Here is a 26,308-nt window from a genome sequence, read left to right on the forward strand (position 1 = left end):
TTCTGTGGTTGTTAGCGAGCAGTCCTGCCAAAAATAGGAGAGATCTGAGAGGAGGACTTGAAGGGGCCCACAGGATTTATTAGCTCACTTGGATGTTTTCCAATCTGTTTACTGATAATTTCACTGGGACAAAAGTAGAAAGAGTTTCCCTTTTGGATTTTACAACCATTTAAAGGTAGATATTAGATAGGAATGATATGATACTACTGACACTTTATTTCTGTATTTAATATCTCTAAATGTCCACATTTCCACTTCCTGCATGTTATGTCTTGTTCTGCCCTAAGTATCAAATTAAAACAATTCACTGTTTATCCATTTGACAAATCAATCACTTCCTGTCCCCTAGAGTTGTGAGTTCTTTTTGAAATGATCTATTTGATAAATATCTGGAAACACATCAGCGTACATAAGTATGGAATTCTGAGGTGTTCATCATATATGTCCTATACCCTCTTTACGCTGTCTTTGGTAATTCATGGATTGAAAATAAAGGTCTAAGCAATTAGACAGCGTTGTACAGCGGTGGTTTTAAGACTTTCATACAGAACCTTTACAGTCAACTTCTCTTCCGCATTTGTGATCTGGTTTTTAAACATCAAGCAACAGAGGAGTGTGAGGTTGTAATATATTTTACAGCTTTTTAAACCTGTGAGTAACTATAATTCAGCCATAAGAGAATCTACAGCTAAAATAAGATCAGTGAAGGATTGTACTGAGCAATCATCTTTGAATAAGTTTGAAATGAATGTACTTGGGCAGAGTAGAAGGTCTTTGATGATTAACTGTAGGAATTTTTCTTTCTCATTGAAATAACTATCTCATAAATACAGACGGAAAATCTTAATTTTCCACAGTATTCCTCAATTTCATTACACTCATGTCAATTTAGTAACTGGCATGAAGGGCAAATTTAAAAGTATAGTTTGTTTAAATACCCAAAGCAGCCATGAGAATTATCTCGAATGCGTAATATACGTTGAAATCGTTGAGGACACTTGCAGTGATTCTGTCATGTGGATGTCACATCCATGAAGGGTAATTTATTTTCCGGTTTTGAGCTAATATTCCCGAGCTGACAAAACCTCCATGTTGCCCGAGGACAGCGTCCCAGAGAGGGGATAATCTCATTGGTAGCCAGGTTCACCTCTCCCAGCTGCTTCAGGCCAGCTTTCACTGCTCATTTCCACACTTAACTCCACAAAACCTGACAGTCCTACCACAGACTCACAAGGGGTGTCTCAAACCGCGTACTTATGTACTAACACTAAATATTCTGAGTGCATCAGTACGTTCATGCTGTCAAGGATGGAAACATGCAGTGCACTTCAAGTACCTGGGTAATGTACTCATACAGCTTCACGATTGAGTTAAATAGCAGGAAATGTTTCAGCTGCCTTAAACACACGGGGACTGTAGACTCACTGTATTGCAGCAGCATGGAGCAATCATAAAGAAAGAAAATACTGTTAAGAAAAATGTCTGTCTTTCTTTCAACTGAAAAAATTTGGTTCACCTGCTAATTTGGAAATATCATGGCATACCAAAGATATGACTTTGACAACAGACTTTGACACATGACTTTAAGTTCCACATGTGGTTAAGTTTAGACTGCTGAAACCTTTGTTAGGAAAAGATTGTGATTCTGGTTAAATACCAAAAAAAAGTAAAAACATCTCGCTTTGTGCTTCAATTAGATGTTGACTATTTCAATATTTAACCATGGTCTTTCCCTAACTATAACCAAGTGCTTTGAGTGCTTAAACCCAACCCTTGAAATGTTAATCATGCTTTAGTTCAGTTTAGTAGAAGGGAAAACAAATGTCATCAATTTTGCAGATACGTTCAGCATCTGCAAATTGTCACTTGGTAAATACATTAATTAATAACATGTCCTCAATATGTTGTTACAGAGGCAAATTTAGGTGACATGGGGTTTCTCTCAAAACACATTTAGTGCTGCAGAAGATATAAAGATAGTGAATAAATGTTCATTTCTGGGAGACAGGGTTGAAGTTGCTTATTAAAGACACTAAAACATGTCTGTGCTTTTTTCAGATGGTATAAGGGAGTTTATTAACAATAAAAGTCAAGTTGGGGATTTGTTCATTTGTGAGTTATAGAGTTGTGATAAATTTATTATTTTTACCTCTGACACAAGCAGGCCAGCTGGTTCCTCCTCTCTCCATCCTTTCACACCTGAAAGTCCGTATAATGTCTTCTTTTGGTTTCACATTGCAGTTTTATGAGGACACATAAAAACTTTGCATGACATTCCTTCCTGTCCCTTAACTTTACATTGATTGGTTTGTAAACTGGCGTTTGTCTGACGTCAGCATGTTTTGAATATAGCCGGTCATTACGTTGATACTGTACTTTTACTATTATTGTTATAATGGTGTCACCAGCTGCACTAACTTTAATTGCAGTATAGACTGGTTCTAATCTGCCAAATGAATTTTCTCATATACAGTGCTGTCACAGTTTCTTTGTTTTCATGTGGTTTTGTTGCCTACTCCTCTCATATCATCCCTTTCATCCTCTAAGAAAATAAGTTATAGGTTTTTGACATTTTCATGCTTTTTCAAATTGATTTTTGATTTTTATCAATGGACCAAATTACCATTAAAAACATTGTTTCCGTCTTTATCTGCTTCCTAATTTTCACTTTTCCTCTGGTTCTTCTCATTCTCCAATTCTTAATGGGTGACAATAGCCTGCTTCAACTTCCTGTAATTGGTCCAAAAGTCAAAACCATCCAAAAAGTGCTTTCACACTGCAAATGAACCGAACCATTCTTCAGTCAGGTTTTGTTCAGACTGCAGGCAAATCAGATTTATTTCTCAAATCAGATTTTTAGGACAGACTGTCCATACTGTTGTTTGCAAGTGAGCAGATCGGATTTGTTGTGTCCAGACATCATCAACCTATCTGCATGGGTTGCTGTGGTAACAATACACGCAGCTATGCTGGTTGATTTTCCAACACGGAGGCTGCTGGCACAGAAGTGGCAGCAGACAATTTATTTCGGCATTTGTCTGTGGACTGTTGTTGTAGACACAGTGCTCAATTTGATCTGAGCCACCAGAGCGTCCGTACAACAGAAGCACTGTGGATATCTGATTGAAATATCATTTCAAACCTTTTCTAAATGTGGTTTGGATCCGATTTGCAAAAAGTGTATTTTGTGTGGCTTTTTGCTGTCCAGAATTTCAAGAATCAAATCAGAAATCCGAAAGCCTTTATTGTCATTCCAAATTCTGCATACAACAAAATTAGGAGTGCTACTCTATATAAATATACTACTAAAATACTACTAAATTATGCATGTCAGCATAAAATGTTGCACTGCAGAGAATCTGGATACAATCTGGATATAACAAAAAACAGATTTGAGATGGCAGTCCGAACAAGGCCTTAGGTCCAAACCGAGACCACCTTTTTTTGGTTGGACCTAACTTTGGTCTGTTGGTTTGGACTGTGCCACCTTTCACACCTGCTATTTTGGTTCACCAAACTGAAAAGTCCAAAGGTGTGGACCAATCAAAACAACCTTAGCCTAAGCTAAGTTAATAAACCCTCAACTGTAGTTGTGTAGTTAAAGCACAGACATGACAGTGGTAACAATCAAACCGTCAGCAAGAAGGTGAATAAACATATTTCTGACCACACAGTGGAAACAGAAGTGAGACAGAGAAGCTGTTTATTGCTCCTGCACATGTGACTGTTGTGGTAGTTTGAAGGGAATTGATTAGCAGATTGACAGAAGGATTGGCTGTTATTTGACTCTGGATGTATGGACAAACTGGCTGTCCTCCCCTTCTCCTCCTGTGTGTCTTTAACCTCGCCTCGTGTGTGTTTTGCCAAGCTTTATAAAAATATTCGAACACCTCACTCCCTTTTCTCCCACACATATTTTAAATGAACTCCCTGCTTTCTGAGAAGTCACAGCTATCATTTCTGTCTGCTTTTTCTCAGCTGCCTCGCCACAGTGAAATGATACATGTTAAGAGATGTGGAGTAACTGTAGTGCAACACCGTGACTCCTTCAGTCCTTGATTGTTCTTGTTATACCAAGGATGTTTTGCTGAAAGGAAAAGTCAAATCAGCATCAGTAAGGCTTTTTACGTACATATTGTTTTCTACTGCGTCGTGTTCTCCTGCTGTTTTCTCTCTTTTGTACGGCAGCATTTCTAGTTAATTTACTTTTGATTATTTCTAATGTATTTACTGACTGTGAAGCACTTTGTAACTTGCCTTTGAAAAGTGCAATACAAACAAAGATGATTATTCTCAGAGGTATTTTGTCATTGTGAAACTAAATGTTAAATTCGTACTGCTAGAATTGGCCTAATGTCGCCCCTCCCACTATGAAATCTCATCTCTTTTCCACATATGGTGCATTGTTATTGGATTACAGTTTCCATGATTTCCTCATTGTCTTCCTGCAAAATATCCAAAGCAAAATGCTGGGTGAAAACAGCAAGCGGACTGCCCAGTGTCATACAGGAAGCAATTTGTTACGACCGTAGTAAAGACAGGAAAGTGGTGACTTCTGACTGTGTGTATTTTAGCCAAAATAATAAAGGGTCCTGGGAATATTTAGAAACAAAGAAACATTAGCATTCATTTTGAGTTGTGTTTTAAAAGGAATAATTACTTTCATTTTAGTTATATTTTCTGTCTTCACAAAAATGCTCCTTTATATTCTTCAGCTAGTTGTTAACTGTCTCTGCTGCTTGTTTCTTTGCAGTAAACAGCTGCCGGCTGCAGCTGGAAATGACACAGATGAGAGCAGCGGTGGAAGAAGTATTCAGATCCTTTACTTAAGTAAAAATATCAATACAGCTACTAATAATAATAATGCTACTCCTTTACATGTAAAAGTCCTGCATGAAAAATTCTACTTCAGTAAAATTACATATGTGTTAGCAGCAAGATGTAGTTAAAGTATTAAAGAAAAAGTAGTTAATTCCCCATGATTGATATATGATTATATATTAGATTATTAATACTGAAGCATCAGTGTGTACACAGCATGTTAGTGTTGTAGCTGCTGCAGGTGGAGCTACTTTCAACTACTTCATATACAGTTTTATATACAGAGACAGCAGATAAATGTGAGGGGTTGTCAGATGATTAATGGGAGAGGAGAGAAAAAATAACAAAGTTCTGATTCACAAATTTACTCTAATCTTTGACTTTTGCTGAGATATTTGGATCATTTGAACATTTAATGAAATGAAAGAAATCCATGTTTGGTGGGGATGTTAACAACTGTTCTGAAGTGTGACCCGACAACACACCAATCTAAGATGTCAGGAGACAAACAGGTTGGAAACCACTGGTTTCATCTTTAACAATGTGTTTTAAAAGCTTGTTATATCATAATTTTTGTCAAATATTTATCTGAAAAGTAACTTATTCATTTTACCTTGTTCATTGCTGCTCAGCTGAGTTGCTAACTTAATTTCGTTGTATTTTTGCAATGACAGTAAACTGCCTCATGTCCTTATGTTAACTAAAGCTGTCAGATAAATACAGTGGAGTGTATGGTTGAAGTAGCATCAATTGGAAATACTCAAGTAAAGTATAAGTGCCTCAAAAATGTACTAAATCCGGTACTTGAGTAAAAGTTGGTAGTTCCACCACTGAATAGAGTGGTAAGACTGATTTACATCAGTAAAGTTAGGGGCTGTAAAACCAAAACAGTTATCTGAAAGATGCTAAAATACCTCCTAAAGCTGAGGTCTCCTGCAGTCAGGTGATATTTCTGTGTGCGTTTGTCACTACAACACATTTGATCCATCGTTAATGTTAAAAAAAAAATTAAGTCAGGAATGCAGAGTTAAACCAAGAGTCTACCAAGTAAAACAAGGTTGCCTCCAACAAGCTGCAAAGCAATGTCATCTTGTTCAGTGAATTCAGAACTCATCTGGATCAGTACTGGATCAGTACTTTGGTTCCATCAGTAAACACTAACACAAGCTGAGAGTCTTGTTGAGTTGAGTCAGGATTCAACAGTAGATGTAGTCCTAACTGAGACTGTGGCATCTGGAGTCTTGTTCAAGAAAATACTAAAATAGCAGGCAAATTATTCCAAAATATACTGTATATGATGGCTGTGTCACTCAGTGTGATTCTTCAGCATAACTCATTACAAGCCAGGAGCTATGGAGCGAGAGAGAGACGGCATCTGGTGATGCTGCGATGATTTACTTTGGTGTGATGTGGAATTATACATCAGTGTGTCGAGTCTGTGACAAGACTAAATCTCACAAAATGTGAAAACTGGATTTAAGGATGTGCTGCTTGTTCCGTTGCGAGTCTAAAATTCATATTTAAATCCTTCTTACATAACTGCAAGCTGTTTGGAGCGTACTTCATGAAGGATCTACTTTTTAGCTCCATTGAGAGTTTGTATTTTTTTTTTTTTACTTCCATTGACTTCCAGGTTGGGGTTGATGAGGTTCGTCCAACCTTCAGAGTCAGAAGTCTGACTTCAGGGGGGCGTCCAGTTGAAATTATTGACTGGGACTTCGTCCTTCTAATGAAACACAAGAAACCCATTGTTTCCTGCTGCTTAGTTCACACATACTTAGATTTATATTTTAAAAGGGCAGTGCAGTCTTTCAAAACAGACAGACTGTTTGATTTTTGGCAAATGCACTCAAATAACAGTGAACAGAACATTTGTTACGGAGTATTTGTAGTGGCGGATTAATACATATTTGCTGCTTTGGCAAGAATATCTGAGAGCAGTACAGTGTTTATGGGGTTGGGTCAAAATAAACTACATTGTGTGTGATAATGAAAGAATGTGTCACCCAGTGAAGCAATGGGGCTCATTGTAGTTTGAGCAATGAAATATATCAGGCCTTAGATACACACACACACACACACACACACACACACACACACACACACACACACACACACACACACACACACACACACACACACACACACACACACACACACACACACACACAAAACAGTTCTTAGCAGAGATTTGTTGAGAAGAAAATAGTTGAAAAAAGAAAGAGGGGGTTTATTTTTGCCTACCTAATGAGCAGTGACTGACAGCGTGACAGTTATCAACATAAAGTGTGATGATGGTTGCTTGAATTTTTTTATTTTTTTTTTATGTATAATTAAATTTTTCATGTCAATCAAAGACATTTGTCAGACAGAGCTATTACTTTTAAAAGTGAAGCTACAACTGTCACGCTGACAGCTTTTCTGTCTCTGGCACATGAATCCCACCGATTGGTCAGTTGTATATCAAAAAAAGGAAACAACTATCGCCCAACAACCTCAGATCCATCTGAATCACTTAAATAATTTAGATGTGGGCATTTAACCCTCCCGTTGTCCTCGGGTCAAAATGACCCGCAGCTGTGTTCAACCAAGTTCTATTTTATTTCTATATTTTTATATTTTTTGGGATCATTGGTCATCATTCTTAAAAGAAACCCTCACAGCCTCCTTGTCAGTTGGACCAGGTAGTGGCTCGGTGGACTGAGATGTGCAGTTCAAGTTGGGACAGAGGTTTTGTTTCATCTCTCCATCCCAGTGTTTCCTGTCACTCTGTCAAAAACAACAGAAGAAGACACAAAGTGCTCTGATTTCAAAATAAAACAGAACACAAATTGGAGTTATGAAGTTTTCACATGACAGGCAGCAAAGATGTTTGCAGGACTGACAAAATGGACAGAAACATATTGACCTAAAGTTTCTTATGTAGCTGAATTAAGCTCCAGTGTATCTGCTGCAACCATACGAGGAATAAAAGAAGATGTAGCAGAGCTGTGAGGAGCTGTGGGCCTAACAGTTGTCTCGCATTTGATCAAGCGTGTCCTATCACTACAGTGTGTGTGTGTGTGTGTGTGTACTGTGTATGTATAAATGGTACTAGATGGTGCTGAGTTGTCTCTTTGCTTTAGCTTCTGCGAGCTTGTGTTGCCTGCACTGGTGTCAGTGATGCAGTCTGTTGTAGTTTTTAAGGAGAGACGAGAGAGAGCGAAAGTCTCCGGGGACTGATGAAGCACAGGCACGCACGCACACACACACACACACACACACACACACACACACACACGCACACGCACGCACGCACGCACACACACAGACTGCTCCATAGTTAAAGTCTACTGCAGATAGTTTCTGAGGCAAGATTTCTTTTCTCTACAAGCTTTCAGTTTGTCTTTGCTTTTCAGGATTCGGGCCTTACCCAAGAGCTTTCTGTGTGTGTGTGTGTGTGTGTGTGTGTGTGTGTGTGTGTGTGTGTGTGTGTGTGTGTGTGTGTGTGTGTGTGTGTGTGTGTGTGTGCGTGTGTGTGTGTGTGCGTGTACGTCTATCTTTGTGACGACTAGTTTGACTTTTAGACTGAGGACTTTTTGTGGAAAGTGGGGACATTTTGGGACAGATTCAAACGGTTGTTAAAACTTGATCTTAGTATCCAGGTTAGAATTAGGTTCAGGTTAAGGTGGGCTAGTGGCCGGGGAATACGTGTGTGTCTGTGTTTTGTGTGAAATATAATTGATTTTCCTCCGTTCTTTAGCCAGCGCTCATGTGAACTCTGACCTGTCGCTGCAGGTTTTGACCTTAAAATCTGAACCCGTACTAATAGATTTTCATCAGCCACACACACACTCAGACACACACAGACACACACAGACACACACAGACACACAGACACAAAGGCACACATACTCGCACACAATTAAATGGATAGATTAATTAAATGTCTGTAGTTCATTTCAATAATGCAAGCTTTGATTTTCTTTCGCTGCACCCCCCTCCCCCCTCCCCCTCTGTCCGTCCCTCTATCTGTCTCTCCCTCTCTCCATGTCCAGCCTCTGCTCCTAAGCTGCGGCTGATGCGAGGCCAGTCTCTGATGGAAGGGGACAAGCTGTACTTAAAGTGCGAGGCTTCGGGGAATCCCAGCCCTTCCTTCCGCTGGTACAAAGATGGACAGGAGCTTCAGAAAGGCAGAGACCTCAAAATAAAAACCAACAAGTGAGTGTGTCAGTCTGAATCATTGTCTTTAAGAAAACACTCTATTGTCATATGGACGCAGATGTTTCCTCAGTACATAAGACGATGGCTCCGTGCAGCATGGAGCTCTGGTTTGGTGACAATGAGTAACTTCACCTCACACACAAGCTTTGGCTGTTCGTAGATAATCAGACTTTCACTTCCTGTTCCTGTTCCCCTTTCTGAAATCAGTAAACCTTTACTTTAAAGTGGCACAGCTCAGTATATCGATAGTAACAATGGGTTAAATTAAATAGAGGAGCATTTTGGGATATATTTCCCTCTGGAGTGTGAAGGTGTTGCTGGTAGTTTTGGTTTATGGCCCACAGTTTTACATTTCTGATTCAGTCTCACCGCTTTACGGAGTGATGAATCCAGTCAGCAGGCAGATGTATTCAATGAAAAAGCTAAAAAAAAAAAAAAGACTGAAACCAACCTGCTAAACAGAAAACAGATGAAGTTAGAATCTATTCGGTGAACACAGTGAAGCTTTTAGCAGCTAAAGAGACAGATTATTTTACACTTGATACCCAAATATTATTGGGTCATTTGGATATGAAAAGTGCAAAGCTGTAATAACTGCCATGGTAACCAAGTATTTTTACTGCTGTGCCAGCGACACAAGTCATTATGTTTGGAGTTGTCCATGTGTCCGTCTGTCACATTCTCGTGAACACGATATTCTCTACTTCGTGCACATTTGGCACCAACGGTCGTTTAGATTCATGGATGAACTGAGTAGATTTTGTAGGTTTGTGGTTAACTTCAAGGATTCGTTTGCTACTTTATTCATTTAACTTTATCCTTATGAATCCCAAACAAATAAGTGGCTGTGGGATAAAAGATAAAATGAAGAAATTTCATATCTAAAAGGTCAAAGGTCAACTTCACTCTGACAACAATGTTCGACAGATTGTGACCATATTTTGCATGTAGTGTTTACCTTGAAACTGTGCTGATTGTGTAGATCTTTTGTGCTGTTGGCTTGAAGATGCATTTTGGGCTTCCATGTTTTAGAATTTGTAGCTTCTTTGCAGCAACATGTATATTTGAAACTTTGTCTAATGTCTTGCAACAACTTTGTCAGAATCAGCTTTTATTTTCCAAGCATGTGAACATTAAGGAATTAAATTTAGTTTTTCTCAACAAATTTACAAACTAATACAATAAACGTATTTATACCTCCCTTCAAATACAATGAAAACATTTTATTAAAGTCCTTCAAAGTCTTCACTATATATCTACGATATTAGTTTAACCCTCCCGTTGTCCTCTGGTCAAAGTGACCCGCAGCTGTGTTCAACCAAGTTCTATTTTATTTTCATATTTTTGGGGATCATAGGTGACAAGGAGGCTGTGAGAGTTTCTTTAAAGAATGATCACCAATGATCCCAAAAAATATAAAAATATAGAAATAAAATAGAACATGGTTGAACACAGCTATGGGTCATTTTGACCTGAGGACAACGGGAGGGTTAAACAGACATGGACATAAACTGCAACTTAACTGGTTGGCAGAGGTACAAAACCACAAAGTGGAAATGCTAGTTTTTCTCAAAAAACAGAAAAACCTAAATCAAATCTGTCATTGATGTTAACACGGTTTGCCCTTAAAACATCACCAATTCTTCACTTGACAACTTCTTTAAGGTACCCTGCAGGTAGGTTGTTCCAGATGTCCTGGAGAACTTGCCACAGTTCATCTGTGGATTTAAGATGTCTCAGTCTTCATGTAACTCTATAATGTTAAGACTGGGCTCTGTGTGGGGTCATACCATCTGCTGCAGGGTTCCTTGTTGGCACTAAAGATACTTTTCATGACTTTGTCTATATGTTTGGGGTCATTATCATGCTGCAGGAGGAATGTGGGACTCATCAGATGCGTCCCAGATGGTATGGCGTGATGGATCTAAATATGTAAAGTGCCTAAATTATGTCCGCAGCACTGTATAAATCAAAAATATAAAACGGTACACAGTAAAATGGCAGAAAAGTACATTTTAAATCTATCTTAAAACAACACTCACACATGTTATTCCTACAGATCACACTTTACATGTTCAGAATTTGTCACAAGCTACTGAATCCACTGATCTTCTCATCTGCTTTTCATTTTCTAATGTACAAAAATATTAGTGTTCCAGATGCTGTACTTGTGCACTGACACTCACTATTTTGAGTGCATTGGTGCGTTCACACTGTGAAGTACAGAAACATGCAGTGCACGACAAGTACCAGGATGATGCACTCAAAACACCCCAAAAAAGAAGAGTGAAATGCTGGACACTTTCCACCCTTAGCGGTCACCATCTTGGCTCCGTAGAGGAAGGGGCGGGGCCACTGACGTAAAGAATTTTCAAATTAAGGCTCTGAGGAAGCTGAAGATGTTCCTGAACACAAAAGTTTTTATTTTTTTCACTACTACTGCTGGAAAAAAGAATCAGTGTGTTTATTGAGCATGTTAAGCAGAGGAAACAATAATACGTTAATTTCTGAGTAAAATAATTAAAGCTGCAGATATTTTGTAGGATGATGTGTTCACATGATGAGGTCATTTCCAGTCATCACAGAACAGCAGTGTGTGATTTGAAACAACACTACTCTGTCAAAATTCCTGCTCTATAGCAAGAGACCTGACATGGAAGAGCACTATTTGTTAGTATACTACAGGAAGTATGTCATTTTGAACACATCATGTGTCTCTTCTGTTTCTTGTTTGAACTTTAAGAAATTACTGCCCATTAGCTTTGGCAACCACCATCAGCATTCGTGTCTAACACTCAGTCATTAAATAACTAAAGATTTACATTTCTCGTCCTGCCAAAAATGAGTCTGTGGCTTTTTTTTGAAACAATGATTGACACGGTCTTTTTATCTGCTTTGTATCACTGTCCTCGTTCTCTTCTTCTGTCTCTGCCTCCTTCTGTCCCTTTCTCTCAAGAAAAAACTCAAAGGTGCAGATCAGTCGTGTTCGCGTGGAAGATTCTGGCAACTACATGTGTGTTGCTGAAAACTCACTGGGACAAGAAAACGTCACAAGTCTAATCAGCGTGCAGATCTGTGAGCAACAACACTTTCTGTCTGTCTGTTAAATATGTCAGATGTTTAATATCAAAGAAGAAGGAGTTTGATCGTACAATCACAAACTTCATTGAACTCGTGTCTATGGAGAACACGGAGTAGCAGCAGTTGCAAAACAGAAATGAGGGAAAACAGAATAATAGCTTGTATCACTTGTAAATATATTTAAAGATTTTTTTTTTCAGTGGTGGTATGGTATTTTTATGTTAGGTAGAATACCTTCCTAACTTCCTGTGATATTAAAAAAGAAAAAAAAAATTCCTTTTCGTCTGTTTCCTGTCACTCTGTCGTCCTCATAGTGACCACCACAACCCCGTCTCCAGGTGTGAGTCATGCGAGGCGCTGCAATGAGTCGGAGAAGGCGCACTGCGTCAACGGAGGAGACTGTTACTTCATACATGGTATTAACCAGCTGTCCTGCAAGTAAGTTTGTGTCTGAGCCGGACACCATCCCCTCAGCCATCACTGTGTGCTCGTTCCCCCTGTCTCTTTCACCTGCCCTCTGTCCCTCTCTCTTCCTGTCTCTGTGTGTGATTTCAGTGTTGCTGGTCACTGCACCACCTCCTGTTCCCCGGTTATACCCTCTCCACACACACACACACCTGCAGCCCGCCCAACCACGCCGCCATGTTTAAGGGCTTGTTGTTTTCACTTGTTAGCACTTGTCACAGAAGCACAGAGCAGATGGCTTTAACAGATCTTCACCTTTAACAGATCTTCACCTGCACATGATGTCCCCATGCATTCAAAATCTGTGCTCCAATAAGATCACTTTATTTAAGAGTGAGTGAGGTCTGCCTGTGAAATGAGAAGAAATGAAAAAAAAAAATGAACATCTCAACTGAAGTGTAAATGTCTTCAAATGGTTTTAATTATTTGATGAACAATGATTAGTTCAAACTGTTCTAGATGAGAAGCAAATACCGCAAAACTAGTGGCGTCATTTTCAACTGTTAGCAATATGCTGGTAAAACTCAGTGGAAATAATTAACACAAATAACAGGTTTTATTGTTCTTTTCTTTTTTAGAGTCAATACACAGGTTGATGGGAGTGTTTGTTGTGGAGGTTTATAGATGCTAAGGTCAAATATGTATGCATATACAGAATGTCTCTGCAATTTGAATAGAACTTAAAACACCCAGTTTGAGGCAGATCTGTTAAATAACAACAAGAAAGTAATATGACGGTTGATTCGGCCTCTGTTTACTCTGTGTTAAAAAGTATTTCTGAGCAGATGAACTTTACTGGCATGAAAAGTTGAACAGGACGTCCCACTGACGTAGTGTATTAGCTGCTGTCTCTGAGCTCGGTCACTCTGTTGGCATGTAACCATGAAGCATTTTGCAAACTGAGGGCACTCGAAAACAAAGAGGACAGAGGAGGCGAAGTTGATTTTAATACTTCTAAAATGTACAGTGATTTCTTACATGCCGCTAATAACAGAGCCACATCTTTATATCTGTGTTTGCCTAAATCTGATTGACTAATCTACATTCTATTGAATTGGTCAGTGTACACTCTGTTAGTAGCTATCAAAGTCACTGAGCAACCATAATCATAATATTGCTAACCCTGACAGCTAACTGCCGGCATTAACTCCACTGTAACAGTTACATCCGTCTGATAATAATAACTGGTATAAGCTGGTACTAAGTGAAACATTTACATTAATTCACCTAAAACTGTTGTATTTTAGTGTTAAATGAATATGAAGACTGCATGACATTAGCAGCAATAATTAAAGAGGTGGCATTTCTTGAAGCAGAAGCTTTGACCATGGAATTTTCCTAGAAAAGTCTATATTATATTATTTATCTACTCCCCTTGATTTCGGGTATTTTGGACTTTCAGCAGGACATGACAAAATAAGAGGATAACATAGCCTTCAAAGTATGCATGGCAGTGCTCAGCATTTTTGTTGAAAGGTGAACTTGATCATTTCTCCACCAGAACTGGTTCAATCTCTTGCCCACATTTTAATCCGCCTGCTACGTGGCCAGATGTTCAGAGCAAATTGTTGAAATATTTTATATTCTATAAAGTGTTAAAGACACTTAAGACCATTATCTTTTGTCAAATAAACAGACCATTTTTTTAAACTGGAGCTCAAGCAGAAGTGTAATATAATACTCTTATTTATAGTGCGTTGTCTATCTGCTTTGCAGTTGTCTCCCTCTGCTTTCATGTGAGGTGACAACCTCCAACACGACTTCTAAGACTCTAGAGTCAGCTGTACATCAACATTTTAATGGATTTTTTAGCTTTTACTTTCTGTTTTTTTGGCGTCTGACACTCAAGTTCTCACACAAACACAGAGAAGCCACATTTAGCAGGTGCTTAGCTTGTGTATAGGGATAATGTGAGTAATATATAGATGGCTCAGACCTGACAAACATTATTATTTCAAATATCTCCTTTCTTTTTTCCTTATTTACCTTCTTTTCTCTGTGACTGTTTGTGTCACCATGTTTTCTGTTGTCCCGGCCGGTAAGAGACGAGACAAGCTGCTCAACAAAGTATTGGCCACATTCACCGCAAGCTGAGTGTAAGATGTAGTAGTAGTAAGTAAGCTGTAATTTTCTCTGCAATGACGCAGACCAGGAGTGGTTAAGGCTCAGGCTAATGATCCACTTCTTCTTTGTGTTTATATCAAATAAGCTGCAAACATAAAATGCATCACTTCCTGTGAGTGGGAGGATTTTTCCCAGGAAACAGCCACCAGACTGGTAGGTGTTCAGAACAGCAAGTGCAAAAATCCTCATGAACTGAATATTAGATGAGTCACTGCTGTTACATCAACTTATTCCAGACAACCACAGTCATGTGTTTATATGAACATGACATGTGACAAGCTGTATCCAGGTGCCATCAAAAACAATTTTATAAAATTTAGACAACATTTTCCAGCATATTGGCAAATGATACGACAGTAAATCCCCGACGACAACTTTATCTCATACTGTAGCATCTGAGTGTTGTTGAGGTGAGCAGTTATCTTGCAGCAGTGCCCTTCTTTGGTCACATTGATTGTAGAGTATACCAGTGTCTGTAAGCACAGTGCCCTGCTTTAAAATACAAACTGCATTTGCAACCAAAGCTTTGTACAAACCTACGCTATGAAAATGTCTTTGTTCTCCGCATAGAGAAATGTATAAATTGTACAGTGCAGGTTGTAATGTTTCAGTTCCAACTCGCCATACATCCTGGGTCATGTTGTAGAAGTGTAAGAAGTGCTTCCCCTGACTGTGGATAACAGATGCTGCGTATAGTCATGCATGATCAAAAGCTTCTGTGTTATGCTTCCTGTATAATAGGATGTATCTGCTAGAGATCCATGCTTAGATCCTCGAGGTGTCTGTTTCAGATCAGAGTGCTTTGTTTCTTCATTTCCATCTTCTCTCTCTCTCTCTCTCTCTCTCTCTCTCTCTCTCTCTCTCTCTCTCTCTCTCTCTCTCTCTCTCTCTCAGTATTTTTATACCTTGTGTCCCCCCCCTCCCATCGCTCTGCCTTTCTCTCTACCTCTCATCTGATGTACCTTCCGGTCATTGCTGAAGGATAAATCTGAATTTTTTTTTTTCGTGGTGCTGACAAGCAGAAAACTTTGTTTGAGAGGGTTCTTATACACATTACGACTGCGTATATAGCTGTTTAGGGGTACGAAATATGCAGGATTGTACATCGCTGTGTGCATGATTGCACTACATACATCCCACTGCATATTTCAAGAAGGTGCGGCAAGTTAGTGAGGTAGCAGCAGACCAGCCAGCAGCTTCCAGAGAGTTACTTCTCAGCTCTGTCATCCTTTGTTAGCCTGTCTGTTAGGTCCAGTGGAAAACAGGATGTAAATAAGAGCGCTGTCTGTAGACTGTCTGCTCTGCCTGTTCACTTCAGAGATATGTAGACCCCCAATCTCTATTTCTGTTTCACACACTGTTTCAAACACACTCGTGAATCTGCGTGACAGCTGCAAATCACTCCCCTGCATTGCACTGGCAGGCTGCAAAAATGTTTAATATCGTGGAAATTTGAGGTGGTATTTGGAAGCGCTTTGTTGCCGACCATGGAAACCAATAATCTCCTCTTCCCTGAAGGGAAAAATCATGCTGTACTGCAAAATGGAGTCTGTAGGTTAAAGTGGAGGACAGTACATACAGAAAGGCGTCCCAGATAAAACAGAGTGGAGGTTAAAGTGGAGATGAGCACATACAAACTTTCCCCCTGGCGAGCTGTGAGCAGGTGAGAGCTCGATGTGTCCTGCTTACTCAGTGTTCCTCTCAGCTTCTGTTATCTGTGTAGAGCTGCAGATAGATCTTCTCATTAATCAGAACTTTGTTGGGAGTTTTAACGTACACACAAAGCACCATATTAATGCACAAATCTGGAAGCCACCAGAAAACATTGTCCCATGTGTTCCCAGCTATAGGTTGAAGATGCCAAATTTCCTCTCACGGATCAATAAAGTTAATTTAATCTAATCTAATCTACAAATGCCATGAGTTCAGGCTGGTATTGATGCCTGGACATAATGCCCATGGCTGTCTGTGTTTTTTTCTGTTAAATTTGATGATCCTCTGTATAATGAATATAACAAAATTAATCACAGGCTTTGCTTTCATTCAGATGGTTGGAACAAACGGTGTGCCGGCTTTTTTTACCCATCTGTGCTCATCCTCAGGGGTGGGGGGAGGGGGGGGGAGGGGGAGTACAATTGTGGGGGAAAGGGAAAGCAGGCCCGGGCAGATAAAGAAAGGGTGTAGAAAGAAGGGGAAATGAGAAGCACAGAGAAAAGAAATGATATACAGGGAAAGCTTCGCCGGCATAAGGCTGCTTCTGCACCGAGTGTCTCCCGCCTCTCTCTCTCTCTCTCCCCTCCTGCTCTATTTATATCTCTCTGGGAAATTGCTGAGTGGGCTCTACCGAGGGTTTTTGCTATAATTGATTCAAAATGCAAGTTGTCTCTTTAGTGGTGAGGAAGAGGAGAAAAGGATAGCCGGTCGGTTCTGTGGACAGTACACAGGCGAGGGTAAGATGAAGGTCCTTGCATTTTAAATGGGATGCGTTTGTTGACCAGATGTAATAAATACTGTGTGCTTATTTCTGGGTGTGCTGGGCCAAATTGCTAGAGAGCTTCTGTTATCCTATAATGACTGTAATGGGGCCACACCCATAATATCATAAAACAGCTGTCACTGTTGTGATTCAATGTGTACTGCAGTTAGATCAAATTTTCTAAAACATGCCTGTTTTTCATTTGACTGCAGTAAAAGCTGATCTACTATCAATTAAAGCAATAAAAAGATTATATCAATGATGCCTGGCTGGGTAAAAGCCATGACACCCATTTATACACAATTCAAGACATTTTAAATTCTGAAGCACTCTCTAAAAAATACTTTTTATTTTCTTAAGGATGCCATTTGAAATGAGGTCCTGCAGCGTTTCCCCGAATGAATGAGGATTGACAGAAATTTAGAAAAATGGCAGAATCAACACATCACAACATCAAAAACATGAAAAAAACAGCAATATTTGGAACTGTGTGTATCAATTTTCTAGTTACTGTGATGCAGTGAGGAGCCGACTTGTTAGTTTCAGTGTTGTGAGTCTGATGGCTGACGCCAGAATATGAATCATATTCAGCCCGTGGTATCGCTGACAGCTCGCCACCCATCCAGAAACAACACACCACATTCTGCAGCTGCATGTAAACTGTTGCTGTTATTTATGCCCAAGAAATACCAAAACCTATTCCAACCATTTTCATGCTCAAACACTGTGGAGGGCTGTCTTTCTCCCTCTCTTTCTGTGTGTGTGTGCTCTTTCATTTCTCTCTGTGAAAACCTCAACACGTTCTCAAACCAAAACAACAAAACAGGACAGTTACTCCCAGACAACATACATACGCATTTTCAGCGCCCTTTACAGGACTTACACATACTTGGTTCGATTTTGAAAAAGATCCTGGTTTGGGTGACAATAAGTATGTTTGTTGCGAACATGATGTAGGCTGAATACATTACGTCAGTTAACTGACATATAGAAGTTAAATTAACTCAAAGTTGACTCGTGTTTTTAATCAGGATGATCAACGGTGAAAGTCGTGTTTTAAATATCCAACCACTTCGACTTCCTCATTAGCCGGTTTTTATTGCTCTTTTTACTACGGCCTTACTTCCTTCATTGCTCCCATCATAATTACCAGGACCAGTAGAGGTGGCCATTCATAAACATTGGTCACTTTAATCCCCTTAAACAAGCGACCATTGTTGTTGTTTTCTTGTGAGGCCAGGATAGAAAACAGTTATTATTATTATTTTTGCAGGTTCTTGTGTTTTAAGAATGTATTTCTGGAGTTCAGTCATCTCATTTAGGTCTGTTATAATTTGTGATGGTTATCAGGTTTTTGCTCCCAAACATCAGCATGGCATTACACAAAGGGAGGACTTTGTATTCAATGTAAGATGCCTGGCTGTACTCTCCTAAACAGCTGCATTTCTAGATGCTTTAGTGACAAACCCGAAGAGAATTATTACCCTGCAACTAACATCAGCGTATTAGAGCACTTTTAGCATCTTTCAGCTCTTTATTTTGGTTTTACAGACTTTTTGGTTTTGATTTAATTCCCTCAACTCATTTCCAGCAGAAGCATTCACCCGTTTCCAGTGAAAAGGTTTACATAACGACCTTCTTAGCAGCCATTAGCAGCTACCTGGTAAACGTAAAGAAGCATTCAGCAGCTAAAGAGCCCAATGTTTCCCCCACTAGATGATGGAGACCAAAACAGAGGTAAAAGAAAAGTGAGTATTCGATTTGCACTTGTCAAGGTTGCAGAAACATGACTTGAAATAAATACTAATGTTACTGTGTGTTTGCTGGATGTATAAATAGGTGAACTGTTTGCCAAACTATTTGCTTTATTAGCTTTATAAGGTGATAATAGGTTAAATGAGAATTGTTGTACTGCACCCACTTCGTCAAAAATATATTGAAGTTGGTTTGTGCTGTATCACCTCTTCATAGAAAGGCTCCAAGTAAATCAAAAGGCACCAGTATAAACTGATCTCGTCTGCCCTTATGCAGATTTAGGACTTTTTACAGACATATTTCCATAATACACAAAATAATGGATGTCAAATATAAAACAGATTTACTTTCAAGTTTTATTTTTCTATTTCATCATGCTTTTGGTCAGGGGTTAAGAAATGGTTGCACTGAGTGAGAGTTATAATCTACTATTAGGCAACAGTGTGTGTGTGTGTGTGTGTGTTTGTATGCATCTGTGTTTGTGTGTGAGAGGGGTTGGAGGTTAATGACTGTATGTTTGACCCCTCCTACTTCCTGCACCACCATCACATGACCCTCATGACTGTGATGCTGTCTGAACTGTAGCAGTGATATCATATTTGATGGCGGTGATGTCACAGTATGCAGGTCATCTCTCTTTCTCTCTCTGTAGTTGGTGGATTGTGCTGTTTCTAATCCCTCATCTCTCTGCTCTCTTATGTCTCCCTCTCTCCCTTCCTCTCTTCCCCTCCTCTTCTCTGTCTTTGTGTACTTCTCCTCCTCTCTTTCCTCCTGTTTGATCCTCTCTCTTCCCTCTGTATCTTTAACCCCCTCCCCATCCCCCTCTTCCCCCTCTGTGTCTCGTTTTCCCTCCATCAGGTGTCCCAATGACTTTACGGGGGACCGCTGTCAAAACTCCGTCATGGCCAGTTTCTACAGTATGTCCATTTGCTCTTGTCTGTCTCCTTCCCACTGAGATGCTGCATGCTACATCGGAGGGGTTGGATGGATGTGTGTGTGTGTGTGTGTGTGTGTGTGTGTGTGTGTGTGTGTGTGTGTGTGTGTGTTTGGAGACCTGCTCTTCTGTCTCGTGTAAGTTAACGTATGTGTGTGTGTGAGTGTGTTTGCATGCCTCTGTGCCCCTTCCTCTCCCTGTCTCCCCTGGTTCCTCTGTGGTGCTCCTCTGGTAACGAGAAACAACCAATCTAGAAATGTTATAATTTACATATTATATATTTTCCACTCCAGTTCACTTGCATGGAGTCTCACTTCTTCCACACTGGATACTTGACCTACAAAGCTGCTTTAAAAAGTTCAAAAATTGACAATTCAATAAGCAACAAAATGTTTTGTCTGCTGTTGCGTTTAAAATGTTTTTAAACCTTGCGTTCAAAATCCTTGTGTTGCAGCTTGATCCAGAGCATTGCACTAAAAGAAACAGAGGAGACAGAGTTAACACAATAAGGAGGTTGAAGTTATGGGCTTTCACTGAATCACTTTGTCACTTTTCTTTGTAGATGGTCCATCGGTGTTGCTTGTTTTCTAGCAGTAAAATAAAAAAAAATCTAATTAAACAATCAAGGCAAAAGTAGGTTGCTAGAAGCCATTAATACAACACTGTGAGTCCTTATTTCATGCTGTGCCCCTATTTCAAACAAAACCAAAAGTCTCTCATTGATTTTACTGGAGTCGGAACAGGACTGAAAACTGAAGGTTTTAGATGGCCCATGTAAGTCCCTCTGACATTGTTTTGAACAGCTGCCAGTCATTACTGAAAGTGATAGTGTGTCCAAAATCCCCCAAAATTGGCAAGTGAATGAGAGCGAGATTTAGAGTATGTTTAATGTTTCAAGTCTTCAGGTAATGAGATAAGAAAACATCACTCATGGTGGCCAATGTCATTGTGATACTTATCTCCATATAAGTCGAGTTTCTTTATATCCTGTTAGAGGAATCTGCTTTGAACTCAGAGATTATTATACAACTTAAAGTGGTCAATGCGATGCCCTGTTGTTTCCACTCCGAGCATCCATGGATCATCTGATGAATTCTTTTCATGGCTAAATACTGCTTGAACTTTTTTAGGGTTTGATTTCTCATAAGTTCAGAAATTGTCCATCTTTTTTCTTCTAATCACAGTGATATTAAATTGAAGGAATAGTCTGGCATTTTGGGAAATGTACTTGTTCGACTGATACCACTCTCATGTTTATGTTAAATATGAAGCTAACGCCAGGAGACAGCTTTACACAAAGATTAAAAGTAGAGGGAAACAGATAGTTTGATCCTGTCCGAAGGTAACAAAATGTGCCAACCAGCACTAAAGTTCACTCATTAACTTGTTATTTCTTGTTTGTTGTATTAAAAAGAAAAAAAAAGTTCAAACTTGTAGTTTTATTGGTTGTGTGGAAGTATTTCTTAGAGTTGACTTCCTGAAATCCTGTCATCATTTCCAAGAGGTTGGACTGAACCAGATCAGCTGTCTCTGTCTTTTTCCTGTCTTACTACTAAGCTCCTGTTTCTATCTTCATACTTAAAGTGCAAACATGAGAGTGATGTCAGTGCTCTCATCTTGAGCTGCTAGTCTAGCACATATATCATTTCAAGAGGCCTGCTCCCCTGATCTCATTTTTCAGTTACTATTTGTGGCACTTTTAATGAACAACCAAGTGCAACACAATGAATATCTTCCTGGAGATACTGTGTGGGCACTGAGCACCCTTATCAATCTACTTAAACAGTATTGTGTGGTCATTCAGAACTATTATAAACACGTTTGCAACACATCATACAAACTAGTTCTACTTCAGCCTAACCCTGTAAGGACTCTTGGCCAAAAGGCTAATATGTGGATTTCCCAAAATGTTGAGTACGTCCTTTAAATCATAGGGATGCAAATGGGTGTGTTTTGTCACCCTCCTGTGATTGCATGGGCAGTAAAAGTGAAGCACTTTTAGTCACTATTGGCACAATCAGATGAGACCCCAGGACATGTGCATGAAGAATTAGCAATATGCTTTGCTCTGCTACTTTTATACAGAAATAAACTACCTCTCTACATTGCTCATTCCCATGTTGCTGTCCAAGCAATCACATAGGGAAAAAAAAAACAGAGTCATGGAAGTGACCATCATCTTCTTGTTTCCAGCCAAAGCGTGTAATACACCCATCAGTCCACGAGACGATACCACGATGTCAGTGTCACACTTTTCCTCGCCCAGGCATGAAAAGTAAGGTGCTTTAGGTTTAAACACCAAAAACAATGTCCTGTGATTTAGAAAAAGTTCAGGGTTTGGGTTCAAATAAGTCATTTTTTGCAAGTAAATGTGTCACATAAGTTACTTAATGCACATCACGTTAAGTTAAAATCATTACATTATGTTAGTAACTAACTTTCGTTTTGTAAAAGAAAGTCATGTTTAGGTCATACATACGTGTACTTTTCACGCCTAGGCGAGGCTAAACGTGACACTGACATGGTATCCTCTAGTGGACTGAGGGGTGTATTACACACTGTGGTGTGATACCAGGCGATTAAACACTGTTTCTTCATGCTGTGTTGTCTTGCTTTGCTGTTTGTCTGTTGTAGAAGTCTTCACACTGAATAATGTCAATTTTAAACCAAGAGCAGGTTTTACATTGTCAGATATCATACTGTATGTAATGTCTACTTATTTCTGACCCCACCATCACCCTGTGTCTACATGTTGAAATCTGTCTGTGTGACATTGTGCTTTTATTTTGCATTGTGATGGTTAAGGAGCTCCCTCAGTGGAGGTTAGGGTGGGGAGGAGATTGGCTGACTTTCCCTCTCTTTGGCTGGTAATGCATGCAAAGCCATGGAAATTGGGAATGCTGAGATGATTTCTCTGTAAATTATATGATAGCTTATAATAGCTGCACGTAGCAGTAGTGGGACAAAGTGCTATACAAGAGGTATGCTGTAATCAATACAAAGGCACACAGTTGCCATTAGTCAAATGAGTTACAGCACCCACCCCCATTTGCTGTGCCAGCCTCATCGACTGTACTGTGTTTTTATGTTGGAGAGTAACTCACTGCTTTTTATCTTTCGTTTTCTTGTTTTTTTTCCTTTCGTCTTTTTTTGTTTTCCTTTTTCTTTTGTTTTGTGTTTCTGTCCAATGTTGTTTACTCCAGAAATGAGGTCTATTAAATATAGCAGTAAGTGATGTGGCTTCTTGTCTTGCTGTCTTTGTTCGTCTGTCTCTGTCTCTGCATGACTTTTCGTGCCTGCTGATTTCTCTTTCCTTCTACCTTTGGTTCATTCTCTCCCTTCGCTTTTGATTTCTGTTCGGTTCTGTTTATTTTTCCTGTCATTTCTGGGGGTCACAGAGCTGAGGCTGTCTGAGTTGTCTGTCTGTTACTGGACGGTACACATGTCAATCACTATAACTGACAGCACTAATTACCTCATACACTGATTCAGAACGTGGAAATAATATATCTGCTCTAAAGTGGACGTTACACCTGACCCTATCTGTCTCTTTCTTTTTACCACGACAACTTTCTGCGCTGGCAGAGCTTCTCAGAATTGAATTCATGGGTATGGAACCTTATTATTCATTTTGCTGTGCTTACAGGGTTTGCCAAGATCCTCTCATGGTCACACATTATTGTGCCATCTTCTTTCTGAAACCAACAACTGGGTCTCTCTCAACCTGTCCCTCTTCTTCTCCTGCCCACTAACCTGGTTTTAAGACACCTGACCTTCCTTCCTTGCATGCACTCTTCTTCTAATCCGACAAATCTGGAAAAGCAGACATTAGAGAAACCGACAAATTTCCTGGAAAGGGATACATTAAAGAAAGAAAGTGCCGAGGTGAACTAAAACACAATTTAACAATTTAAATCAAAGTTGTGTTTATCTGGACAGCATATCAGAGCAAAAGCTACTTTCTTTGTCCAAAAACCAGAGACTGTTTCACGTCATTGATAAATACAAGTGTCTGGCTCGTCCTTTAGGCTTTGGCAATGTGCATATTGGCTTCAGCAGCCTGTCGAATAAAAACATGGAAGCTGCAAGTATTTCTGCAACGCATTGCCAAAAGCGAGCAAAAGGCCTGACCACATAAGTCTGTCCTTATTATTATGCCCTTGATTGACTCAGTGTCAGAGTCAAGAGCTCGCCTGTCCTAAATCACGACTGCTATTGGCCCCACTGCACCAGCGAGCTCGCCTTCCCATCTCCCATTGCTTTTCTGTATCAGTACCCTGTGACACACACACAATGCCGGGCTGAGGCTCCCGTAGGACTGTCAGTCCCTACAGAGGCCCTTTATTTAAAGACTGTCCCATCCCCTCCCCCGCCCCTCCCCTTCAGTGGCGTGTCTAGAACTTTTTCGGAGAGGCGAGAAGGGGAAAGGTGAAGTGATGAGTGAGGTAAAGGTTGAGTGTTTTTGATTTCACAGCACAGTTTCTAAAGATCAGATTACAACCGAGCAATTTTGAAATACCTTTCTGTCATAAGAGCCCGATAGATAGATACATGTGTAATTTTCATCTATAAATCACTCATAGGTGCTACTGGTAGACACCATTAGTTTTAGTCTGAACTGAGTGGAAACATTTTAACAAGCAAATAGTTGTGTTTCAGAAGGTTTAGGACATTGAAAGGTTATTGCTCGCCTGCAGGGACTTTAATTTGGCCGTAACTAACAATCCAAAGACCTCTATAATCCAGTTAGTTGATAAGGCGACAAAGTCAGGTCAGTCCTTGGTTCCTGGAGACCCGTTTCTCCCCGGGCCTTTCTCCTGGACACGCCCCTGCTCCCCCCTCAGCCCCCTTCCTCTCCCTCTGTCTTTGTGTTTCCTCCTGCTCCTCCTTCCTCACCTCTTTTTTTTTTTCCCCTCCCTCCTCCCCTCATGTTTCGTTCTGTTTGTTGCTCCCTCTATCATTGTTGTCACGCTTGCCATTCTGACACAGAGTGTTACGCCACAGCAGGCACCGCAATTTGAATTAGCTGGATGGCGAAGTATTCACACAGCATCACCACAAAGCTGTTAGAACTGAAGGTATTGGAGTGTAATGTGGTCCAAGTCTGGTTAGAGCCCCGACGGTGACACAGAAATACTATCACCTACAAACACAATCTCAAAGGAGTGTTGGATGTAAGAAAAAGTCAAATGTATAATAAAGAAAAAATATACTCCACAAATTCATAACTTTATAGTGAAAAGGTAAAGTCTTTGATGGTGGTTTCTATTTGTTTCCAGATTAGGTGGTGGGGACACGATAGGCTTTCTGCTGCCAACACACAAATCATTGCGTAATAGACAACAATTACACATTATTGCAATAAATTAAAGTCCCGCCAAAATCTAATTTTATATGACGTTTCAAAATACTGTTGATAATGATGTACTATTTCCACCTTTGATTTGAGCAAAACGTTTAGCAGCAGGTTTCCTTGATTTAAGTTGAAGGACAGAAAAGGAAAATAACTTTGATTAAAATGTGGATCAATATTGGATGACTGAAATTTTGTTTAAAACGTAATTCACAACCCCTTGAAAATCACTTAACAGCAAAACAGTGTTATTCATTTTGGTGTTTAGTTACTATTTAATCTGAAAGAGGAAATAAGGAAGAGAGAATAGATGTGTGCTTTAAAAAGTGACTAACCTAATACACCTAAATTATTTTTAAAAATAGGTAATGCTCAACTTTAGCAGTTGTTTATAGCGGAGTCAGATTACCACCACAGGGTACAAATGATAACAGATATATAACCTGATTGTACAAGAGCAGCAACATTTAAAAAGTAAAATCAACGAATGTTTGTGACAGTTGTGAAGACCAAACTGTTGTCTTGTTCCCAGGCTGCTGTGGTGTGAACACTTTGAACAATGTGGTGTTTTTTTTTTTGCTATTATTATCTATGTTTTCATCTGGACGACTTGTCTTTTGTTGACTCCATCCATACAGGCATGCAGACAGACCCGTCCAGTGTCATCTGTAGCATTACATCCCCATGGGCATCGTAAATACACTTGTGTAGGATCAGCCGAAAGTCTATGTCATGGCCATAGATGTGGTTACATTTCTGCTTCTCATCTCTTATGATATTTATGAGACTGTAGAATTATTCCTGTGTTGTAGTAGCGCTGTATGACTTCAGTACAGATTAAAGTGTAAGGCATGTGACATGTTAGAGCAGGAACTGTTGTATAGAAAGCACAGGGGATATGATAGGATGGCAGCAGATAAGAGTGAGAAAAACTGTTTCTGTAGTTACCATCAATGCAGAAGCACTCATGCTGTGTGTGTGTGTGTGTGTGTGTGTGTGTGTGTGTGTGTGTGTGTGTGTGTGTGTGTGTGTGTGTGTGTGTGTGTGTGTGTGTGTGTGTGTGTGTGCGTGCCTGTGTCTGTGCATGTGTATTTTT

The 26,308-nt window shown here is 39.7% G+C and overlaps 1 protein-coding gene across 3 annotated transcripts in view; it reads left to right on the plus strand.

Moving 5' to 3' along the window:
- Nucleotides 1-26,308, plus strand: part of LOC138211163 (pro-neuregulin-2, membrane-bound isoform-like) — a 53,738-nt gene that overhangs the window by 16,586 nt on the left and 10,844 nt on the right. Inside the window, exons 2-6 of one of the 3 annotated variants that reach the window (XM_069170850.1) lie at nt 8,859-9,021; nt 11,981-12,099; nt 12,420-12,543; nt 19,784-19,842; nt 23,063-23,086. In XM_069170850.1, coding sequence (XP_069026951.1) covers nt 8,859-9,021; nt 11,981-12,099; nt 12,420-12,543; nt 19,784-19,842; nt 23,063-23,086 — 489 coding nt within the window. Of the gene's footprint in view, nt 1-8,858; nt 9,022-11,980; nt 12,100-12,419; nt 12,544-19,783; nt 19,843-23,062; nt 23,087-23,444; nt 23,469-26,308 lie in introns of all 3 variants that reach the window. The other 2 variants (XM_069170849.1, XM_069170852.1) reach the window with 2 other exon arrangements.

The sequence above is a fragment of the Embiotoca jacksoni genome, unplaced genomic scaffold (genome assembly GCF_022577435.1).
Source record: "Embiotoca jacksoni isolate LCO1_2020_lvr unplaced genomic scaffold, fEmbJac1.0.p SCAF_5, whole genome shotgun sequence".
Classification (NCBI taxonomy): Eukaryota; Metazoa; Chordata; class Actinopteri; family Embiotocidae; genus Embiotoca; species Embiotoca jacksoni.